Source organism: Oncorhynchus masou, chromosome 14 (genome assembly GCF_036934945.1).
Source record: "Oncorhynchus masou masou isolate Uvic2021 chromosome 14, UVic_Omas_1.1, whole genome shotgun sequence".
Lineage (NCBI taxonomy): Eukaryota > Metazoa > Chordata > Actinopteri > Salmoniformes > Salmonidae > Oncorhynchus > Oncorhynchus masou.
Genome location: NC_088225.1, coordinates 37,783,008 through 37,793,007, shown reverse-complemented (window position 1 = coordinate 37,793,007; position 10,000 = coordinate 37,783,008). Strand labels below are relative to the sequence as shown.

The 10,000-nt window shown below is 50.1% G+C and overlaps 1 protein-coding gene across 6 annotated transcripts in view; it reads right to left on the bottom strand.

Moving 5' to 3' along the window:
• Positions 1 to 10,000, bottom strand: part of LOC135554816 (RNA binding protein fox-1 homolog 1) — an 86,163-nt gene that overhangs the window by 40,065 nt on the left and 36,098 nt on the right. For all 6 annotated transcript variants that reach the window (XR_010457748.1, XR_010457749.1, XR_010457750.1 and 3 more), the window contains exons 7-8: positions 9,697 to 9,750; positions 1,969 to 2,104 (exon numbers count right to left, since the gene is read on the bottom strand). Coding sequence is in view for 3 of the 6 variants with exons in the window: in XM_064987260.1 (XP_064843332.1) it covers positions 1,969 to 2,104; positions 9,697 to 9,750 (190 nt within the window). In the remaining 3 variants the exon portion in view is untranslated. The remainder of the gene's footprint in view (positions 1 to 1,968; positions 2,105 to 9,696; positions 9,751 to 10,000) is intronic.

Here is a 10,000-nt window from a genome sequence, read left to right as displayed (position 1 = left end):
ATGACTCCAGATTGGGCTTTCATGAGAGCAATTAAGGAGTGGACCAGAGTTCATGGAAATACTATCTATGTCACCTATCTCTATGTCAGGACTTCCCTCTCGGGGGATGAGGGGGGCTGTTAGAGCTATCATCCTCTTGGGGATGAGGGGAGCCCTGTTAGATCTATCGTACTCTAAGGGATGGGGGGTGGCCCTGTTAGAGTTATCATCCTCTAGGGGATGGGGGGGTTAGAGCTATCATCCTCTAGGGGATGGGGGGGGACTCTTGTTAGAGCCATCATCCTCTAGGGGATGAGGGGGCAGGGAAGAGGGAGAGGGCCCCCTGTCAGAGCTATCATCCTCTAGAGGATGGGAGGGCAGGGAAGAGGGAGAGGGCCCCCTGTTAGAGCTATCATCTTGTAGGGGATGGGGGGGAGAGGGAGAGGGCCCCCTGCTAGAGCTATCATCCTCTAGGGGATGGGGGGCAGGGAAGAGCGAAAGGGCCCCCTGTTAGAGCTATCATCCTCTAGGGGAAGAGGGAGAGGGTGTAGCGGGCACGGGGAAGAGGGAGAGGGTGTGAGGGTCACGGGGAAGAGGGAGAGGGTGTAGGGGGCACGGTGAAGAGGGAGAGGGTGTGAGGGTCACGGGGAAGAGGGAGAGGGTGTAGGGGGCACGGTGAGGGAGAGGGTGTGAGGGTCACGGGGAAGAGGGAGAGGGTGTGAGGGGCACGGCAAAGAGGGAGAGGGTGTGAGGGTCACGGGGAAGAGGGAGAGGGTGTAGGGGGCACGGTGAAGAGGGAGAGGGTGTGAGGGTCACGGGGGAAGAGGGAGAGGGTGTAGGGGGCACGGCGAAGAGGGAGAGGGTGTAGGGGGCACGGCGAAGAGGGAGAGGGTGTGAGGGTCACGGCGAAGAGGGAGAGGGTGTGAGGGTCACGGGGAAGAGGGAGAGGGTGTCAGGGGCATGGGGGAAGGGGGGGAAGAGGGAGAGGGTGTGGGGGGCATGGGGGAAGGGGGGGAAGAGGGAGAGGGTGTGGGGGGCACGGGGGAGACGGGGCTCTCTCCAAATCCAAAGACAGCAGAGAGCCATAAGCGCTGGGTGGAAGTTACCCTTAAGCACAGATCTAGGATCAGATCCCCCTCCACCAATCCTAAACCTAACCAATAGGAGGGTACACAATGGACCTTAGATCCATCCCAAACACGACAACCCCCAGAACCCCCCAGCCCAGACTGACGGTCATCTCACAGGAGTCTGTGCAAGGTCAGGTGCAAATCTTTGGGCCCGATCACATGCTATGGGGTGGCTTTCTCTGGTGGGGTAAGACCAGCATGCAATGCTTCTGTCCTCTATCCCAAAAACCCCATTACACATCATATACAGACACAGAGAGAGACAGTTAGAGAGAGAAACAGAGAGAGAGAGAGAGAAAGAAAGAAAGAGGAAGAGAGAGAGGAGAAAGGAGGAGGTTAAAGAGAGAGAGAGACAGGAGGAGGATAGAGAGACGGGAGGAGGATTGAGAGAGAGACAGACGGGAGGAGGATAGAGAGAGAGACAGACAGGAGGAGAATAGAGAGAGAGACAGACAGGAGGAGGACAGAGAGGGAGAGAGAGAGAGAGAGAGAGAGAGAGAGAGACAAAGGGAACAAGAGGAGAGGAGGTATACACACATAATGCCAGAAAGAGAAAGCACGGTACAGCTAGATAAAGAGAGAAGAGAGACAGGAGAAGGATAGAGAGAGACAGACAGGAGAGGGATAGAGAGAGACAGACAGGAGGAGGATAGAGAGAGAGACAGACAGGAGGAGGAGAGAGAGAGAGAGAGAGAGAGAGAGAGAAAGAAAGAGAGGGAGAGAGAGAGAGAGAGAGAGAGAGAGAGAGAGAGAGGGAGAGAGAGACAAAGGGAACAAGAGGAGAGGAGGTATACACACATAATGCCAGAAAGAGAAAGCACGGTACAGCTAGATAAAGAGAGAAGTGAGGGATACTCACCCTCCGTATGTGGGGATGTGAGGTGGGGGTGCGGCTGCTCTGAATGTGTTGTAGACCGTACGCCCTCGACCTCTTAGATGGGCCCCTCTGTAGGCTGCCACCGCAGCACTGGCTGCTGAGTAGGGGAAGCCCGGTACTGGAGGGAGGGAGGGAGGGAGGGAGGAGGGAGGGAGAGAGGGGAGGGAGGGAGGGAGGGAGGGAGGGAGGGAGGGAGGGAGGGAGGGGGAGAGAGAGAGAGAGAGAGAAGGGGTGATCATTTCACAGAGAAATGCTTCAGTGTTCTGTGTAAAAAATTGCGACGAGATGAATTGTAAATTCAGATGACATCGATTCAAGTCAAATATTAAAATACTAAAACTGCTCAAAACAAACACTCTCCCTATTCCCTACATAGTGTGCTACTTTTGACCAGGGCTTGTAGGGCACTATCTTGGGAATAGGGAGTGATTTGGGACACAGACAGTGATTCAACAGGATTAGAGCGTGATATCTCCTGAATGGACCAGACTGTCCTAAAGACACCAGGTATATTGACAGAAGAGACACAAGGTAAACATCTTCCTATTGATTGTATTATGCATGGACACAACAACGACAACAACAACAACAGACTATGATGCCGGGTCAATGTTCTCATAGTCTGACTGGTAATATACACTACAGGCTTTGTGTGACCTTGGAAACGGAGAACATTTTTCTGTGGTATCAAGTATATCACACTCAAGCCCTTAAACACTCCAAGTGGTCAAACCTTTCAACACTCCAAGTGGTCGGGAACCTTTCAACACTCCAAGTGGTTGAACCATTCAACACTCCAAGTGGTCAAACCTTTCAACACTCCAAGTGGTCAAACCTTTCAACACTCCAAGTGGTCGGAAACCTTTCAACACTCCAAGTGGTCGGAAACCTTTCAACACTCCAAGTGGTCAAACCTTTCAACACTCCAAGTGGTTGAACCATTCAACACTCCAAGTGGTCAAACCTTTCAACACTCCAAGTGGTTGAACCATTCAACACTCCAAGTGGTTGAACCAATCAACACTCCAAGTAGTCGGAACCTTTCAACACTCCAAGTGGTCGGAACCTTTCAACTCTCCAAGTGGTTGAACCATTCAACACTCCAAGTGGTTGAACCAATCAACACTTCAAGTGGTCGGAACCATTCAACACTTCAAGTGGTCGGAACCATTCAACACTCAAAGTGGTCGGAACCTTTCAACACTACAAGTGGTCGGAACCAATCAACACTCCAAGTGGTTGAACCAATCAACACTCCAAGTGGTCGGAACCTTTCAACACTCCAAGTGGTTGAACCAATCAACACTCCAAGTAGTCGGAACCTTTCAACACTCCAAGTGGTTGAACCATTCAACACTCCAAGTAGTCGGAACCTTTCAACACTCCAAGTGGTTGACCATCAGCACATCTAAACAACAGTCTAGTGAGCCGACCCAACTCCCAGTGTCCTGACACCATCAGCACATCTAAACAACAGTCTAGTGAGCCGACCCAACTCCCAGTGTCCTGACACCATCGGCACATCTAAACAACAGTCTAGTGAGCCGACCCAACTCCCAGTGTCATGACACCATCAGCACGTCTAAACAACAGACTAGTGAGCCGACCCAACTCCCAGTGTCCTGACACCATCGGCACATCTAAACAACAGTCTAGTGAGCCGACCCAACTCCCAGTGTCATGACACCATCAGCACATCTAAACAACAGTCTAGTGAGCCGACCCAACTCCCAGTGTCATGACACCATCAGCACGTTTAAACAACAGACTAGTGAGCCGACCCAACTCCCAGTGTCCTGACACCATCGGCACATCTAAACAACAGTCTAGTGAGCCGACCCAACTCCCAGTGTCCGGACACCATCGGCACGTATTCAAGATGCCCTCATTAATCACAGAAGAGAAGGGAGAGACAGGAGAACCTAAAGCAGGCCCAACACACACTGACACACACACATCACGACACACGCGCACACAGACACACACACACAGACACACACACACACACACACACACACACACACACACACACACACACACACACACACACACACACACACGCAACACACACACGCAACACACACACGCAACACACACACACACACACACACACACACACACACACACACACACACACACACACACACACACACACACACACACACACACCAAGCCTAATGATGTTTGGGGGATTTGAAAGGTGAGACAAAGTGAATCGATACGGAGCATCTTGTAATTAAAAGAATGTTCACTGAATTAGGAAAATGAGTGTCTGGAGAAATGAAACATATTGATTTCAATTTACAAAATATAGTTCAGCCCCATGACGCCCTTGAAAAGACAGACAATTAGGTCTCTCTCTCTCTCTGTCTCTCTCTCTGTCTATCTATGTCTCTCTCTCTCTCTCTGTCTCTCTCGCGCTCTTTCTATTTCTCTCTCTCTCTCTGCCTCTCTCTCTCTCTGCCTCTCTTTCTCTCCCCCTCTCTCTCTCTCTGCCTCTCTTTCTCTCCCTCCCTCTCTCTCTCTCTGCCTCTCTTTCTCTCCCTCCCTCTCTCTCTCTCTCTCCCTCTCTCTCTCTCCCTCCCTCTCTCTCTCTGTCTCTCCCTATGTCCTTCTTCCTGACTTTGTTCATATAATGATAAATCAGGATATTTTTCCCCATAATGAGAGAGAGGGTAATGACAGGAGAGGACAGAAGGTCAGGAATGGTACAGCCAAGGTAAACACGCATGCATGCGCGCACACACACACACACACACACACACACACACACACACACACACACACACACACACACACACACACACACACACACACACACACACACACACACACACACACACACACACACACACACACATATATATACACACACACACATGCCAAAGAGGTATATATGGAAAAAGACAAAGAAAGAGGAAGAAATCCTCTACGAGTCTTAAAATGCTTGGTGTGTGTGTGTGTGTGTGTGTGTGTGTGTGTGTGTGTGTGTGTGTGTGTGCGTGCGTGCGTGCGTGTAGGAGTATTTGTTGTTGCGTCTGTGTGTCATCATGAAGTCTTCTACCCCTCTACTCTATAAATATCAATTTGTTACCACTGTCTTCTGATTCTTCTGTACTGCACTAAAGCATTGTTTCAATTAACACAGGTAGGTGTGACCTTGGTGGGCAGTCAACCCAGGTTGGTGTGACCTTGGTGGGCATTTCAACACAGGTTGGTGTGACCTTGGTGGGCATTTCAACACAGGTAGGTGTGACCTTGGTGGGCATTTCAACACAGGTAGGTGTGGCCAGTCAACCCAGGTTGGTGTGGCCTTGGTGGGCATTTCAACCCAGGTAGGTGTGGCCTTGGTGGGCATTTCAACACAGGTAGGTGTGGCCTTGGTGGGCATTTCAACCCAGGTTGGTGTGACCTTGGTGGGCATTTCAACCCAGGTTGGTGTGACCTTGGTGGGCATTCAAACCCAGGTTGGTGCGACCTTGGTGGGCAGTCAACCCAGGTTGGTGTGACCTTGGTGGGCATTTCAACCCAGGTTGGTGTGACCTTGGTGGGAATTTCAACACAGGTAGGTGTGGCCAGTCAACCCAGGTTGGTGTGGCCTTGGTGGGCATTTCAACCCAGGTAGGTGTGGCCTTGGTGGGCATTTCAACACAGGTAGGTGTGGCCTTGGTGGGCATTTCAACCCAGGTTGGTGTGACCTTGGTGGGCATTTCAACCCAGGTTGGTGTGACCTTGGTGGGCATTTCAACCCAGGTTGGTGCGAACTTGGTGGGCAGTCAACCCAGGTTGGTGTGACCTTGGTGGGCATTTCAACCCAGGTTGGTGTGACCTTGGTGGGCATTTCAACCCAGGTAGGTGTGGCCTTGTTGGGCAGTCAACCCAGGTTGGTGTGACCTTGGTGGGCATTTCAACCCAGGTTGGTGTGACCTTGGTGGGCATTTCAACCCAGGTTGGTGTGACCTTGGTGGGCATTTCAACCCAGGTTGGTGTGACCTTGGTGGGCATTTCAACACAGGTAGGTGTGGCCAGTCAACCCAGGTAGGTGTGGCCTTGGTGGGCATTTCAACCCAGGTTGGTGCGACCTTGGTGGGCATTTCAACCCAGGTTGGTGTGACCTTGGTGGGCATTTCAACCCAGGTTGGTGTGACCTTGGTGGGCATTTCAACCCAGGTTGGTGTGACCTTGGTGGGCCCAGCTCAAATGGAGTTGCTCTGGCCTTTGTGTAGGAGCTGTATCTACTACAAACTGGATCACTCTGAGTTCCAATGAGGAAAAATGTTTACTTGCCGATGATTCTGAGCTTGAGGTGGCTTCCTTGATCACGCAGGTCGCCAGCCTATGTATGAAACTAGTGAAAACACGGAGTGGAATGTTTACATTTTCTACGCCGGTGGCTGGAGGGCTTTTGGGCTCGTTGGATGCATCTCCGCCTTGTCGTTTGTCGTTATCCGACTGGCCGGTGTTGCCCGGAGCTCCCCCATCTGAACACGGCGTCGAAGGAGCACAGCAAGAAGAGCAAGACATTCAACGGTGGCTGCATGTCACTGAGCCGTGGAGGCCGCCCAAAAAGCAGACCACAATCCCAACGAGAGGCCCGTAGAGGATACAAACAGCATGGGGGGGGGGGGGGTGTTCGTCTGCAGTGCCTAACGATTTCAAAGTCATCGTCGGGGGTTTTAATGACATTATGAAGGGCAGCTCTGAACATTTGAAACTGGATTTTAAAGAGCTGGTTGACTCTCTGCTAGACACTAACAAAAGACACAGCATATCTGCCCCTGTGTCCTCTCTGAGTCGTGGCATTAAACGCTTCAGCAGGGATCTTTCTCTTCACAACAGGCTATGTGATTATTGCAGCTCGTTGGGTGTAACTTTTGTTGACAATGTCGATACCTTTTGGAAACAAAACACGTTTTATATGGGATGGGATGGGATCCACCCAGATCATCTGGGTTCCTGGGTCCTTTCACAACACCATAAGGAGGATGGGATCCACCCAGATCATCTGGGTTCCTGGGTCCTTTCACAGCACCATAAGGAGGATGGGATCCACCCAGATCATCTGGGTTCCTGGGTCCTTTCACAACACTATAAGGAGGATGGGATCCACCCAGATCATCTGGGTTCCTGGGTCCTTTCACAGCACCATAAGGAGGATGGGATCCACCCAGATCATCTGGGTTCCTGGGTCCTTTCACAGCACCATAAGGAGGATGGGATCCACGCAGATCATCTGGGTTCCTGGGTCCTTTCACAGCACTATAAGGAGGATGGGATCCACCCAGATCATCTGGGTTCCTGGGTCCTTTCACAACATTATAATGAGGATGGGATCCACGCAGATCATCTGGGTTCCTGGGTCCTTTCACAACATTATAAGGAGGATGGGATCCACCCAGATCATCTGGGTTCCTGGATCCTTTCACAGCACTATAAGGAGGATGGGATCCACGCAGATCATCTGGGTTCCTGGGTCCTTTCACAGCACTATAAGGAGGATGGGATCCACGCAGATCATCTGGGTTCCTGGGTCCTTTCACAGCACCATAAGGAGGATGGGATCAACCCAGATCATCTGGGTTCCTGGATCCTTTCACAGCACTATAAGGAGGATGGGATCCACGCAGATCATCTGAGTTCCTGGGTCCTTTCACAGCACCATAAGGAGGATGGGATCCACCCAGATCATCTGGGTTCCTGGGTCCTTTCACAGCACTATAAGGAGGATGGGATCCACCCAGATCATCTGGGTTCCTGGATCCTTTCACAGCACTATAAGGAGAATGGGATCCACGCAGATCATCTGGGTTCCTGGATCCTTTCACAGCACTATAAGGAGTATGGGATCCACCCAGATCATCTGGGTTCCTGGGTCCTTTCACAGCACTATAAGGAGGATGGGATCCACGCAGATCATCTGGGTTCCTGGGTCCTTTCACAGCACTATAAGGAGGATGGGATCCACCCAGATCATCTGGGTTCCTGGGTCCTTTCACAGCACTATAAGGAGGATGGGATCCACGCAGATCATCTGGGTTCCTGGGTCCTTTCACAGCACTATAAGGAGGATGGGATCCACCCAGATCATCTGGGTTCCTGGGTCCTTTCACAGCACTATAATGAGGATGGGATCCACCCAGATCATCTGGGTTCCTGGGTCCTTTCACAGCACTATAAGGCTGCGTTGAGACAATGACTTATCAATGACCCAAGCCCAGCTCAGTTAATACCTACCATTGTGACGCAGTGTTGTCATAATGCTTCAGCAAATGTACATTATACCAGGTAGACACAATGTAACCTATTTTATGTCCCTGGAACTGCCCCGAATGCCTCTGCTGATCCTACAGCTGTTGTTGTACGCAGTAATCATGTGCCTATGAACCAGAAGAGCTGCCTGCCCGTCTGTCTCATCCTGACACGGCCTAGGAACAGTGGGTTAACTGTTCAGGGGCAGAACGACAGATTTGTACCTTGTCAGCTCGGGGTTTGAACTTGCAACCTTTTGGTTACTAGTCCAACGCTCTAACCACTAGGCTACCCTGCCGCCCCGAACTCTGCACCGACTACTGGAGAATTTGAATACTGAAACAATGTTGTAAATGTCAGAGAGACAGACAGCCAGATTGATATAAATCTCCGCTGTTGAAAACTATATGTTAGTCTTCAAGAAATGTGAGATAATGTCCAGATGCCTTTTATAGTGGAGATCAAGTTTATAAATTGCCTGGCTGGGCTGATGAGATAGTGGATTGCGCAGTCAGACGGAACAGAGTAAATAGACATTTTAACATCATAGATTAAGCCTGTGGTAATTTGTGGAGTAGACACTGGTTGGAATGCATTTTTTTAATCCAATCAGCTTTCAGGATTACCCGATGTATAATTTACACCAATGACCTGACCACCCGGAGTACTGCTGAATCACGTGATGTGGTTCCCTGAATCATGTGATGCGGATGTGGTTCAGTGAATCATGTGATGTGGATGTGGTCCAGTGAATCATGTGATGTGGATGTGGTCCAGTGAATCATGTGATGTGGATGTGGTTCAGTGAATCATGTGATGTGGATGTGGTTCAGTGAATCATGTGATGTGGATGTGGTCCTCTGAATCATGTGATGTGGATGTGGTTCAGTGAATCATGTGATGTGGATGTGGTTTAGTGAATCATGTGATGTGGATGTGGTTCAGTGAATCATGTGATGTGGATGTGGTTCAGTGAATCATGTGATGTGGATGTGGTTTAGTGAATCATGTGATGTGGATGTGGTTTAGTGAATCATGTGATGTGGATGTGGTTCAGTGAATCATGTGATGTGGATGTGGTTTAGTGAATCATGTGATGTGGATGTGGTTCAGTGAATCATGTGATGTGGATGTGGTTTAGTGAATCATGTGATGTGGATGTGGTTCAGTGAATCATGTGATGTGGATGTGGTTCAGTGAATCATGTGATGTGGATGTGGTTTAGTGAATCATGTGATGTGGATGTGGTTCAGTGAATCATGTGATGTGGATGTGGTTTAGTGAATCATGTGATGTGGATGTGGTTCAGTGAATCATGTGATGTGGATGTGGTTCAGTGAATCATGTGATGTGGATGTGGTTCAGTGAATCATGTGATGTGGATGTGGTCCAGTGAATCATGTGATGTCTAAGACCTAAAGACTTGGAACACAGTTAATGACTGGGCTTCTGTCCTCTTACCTGCATAGAACTCTGGACTGTAGACTGCACCGACTACTGGGTTCAACTTCCACCCTGGAGAGAGAGAGACAGAGAGAGAGAGAGAGAGAGAGAGAGAAGAGAAGGAGAGAGAGAAGGAGGGAGAGAGGGACAGAGAGAGAGAGACACACAGAGAGAGAGAGACAGAGAGAGAGAGAGAGAGAGAGAGAAGGAGAGAGAGAGAGAGAGAGAAGTAGAGAGAGAGGAAGAGACCGAGAAGGTGATACAAAATTTAACTGAGCAGCTGTTGCAGGATAGAAATGAAAATATTCCAGAAGATAAAGGC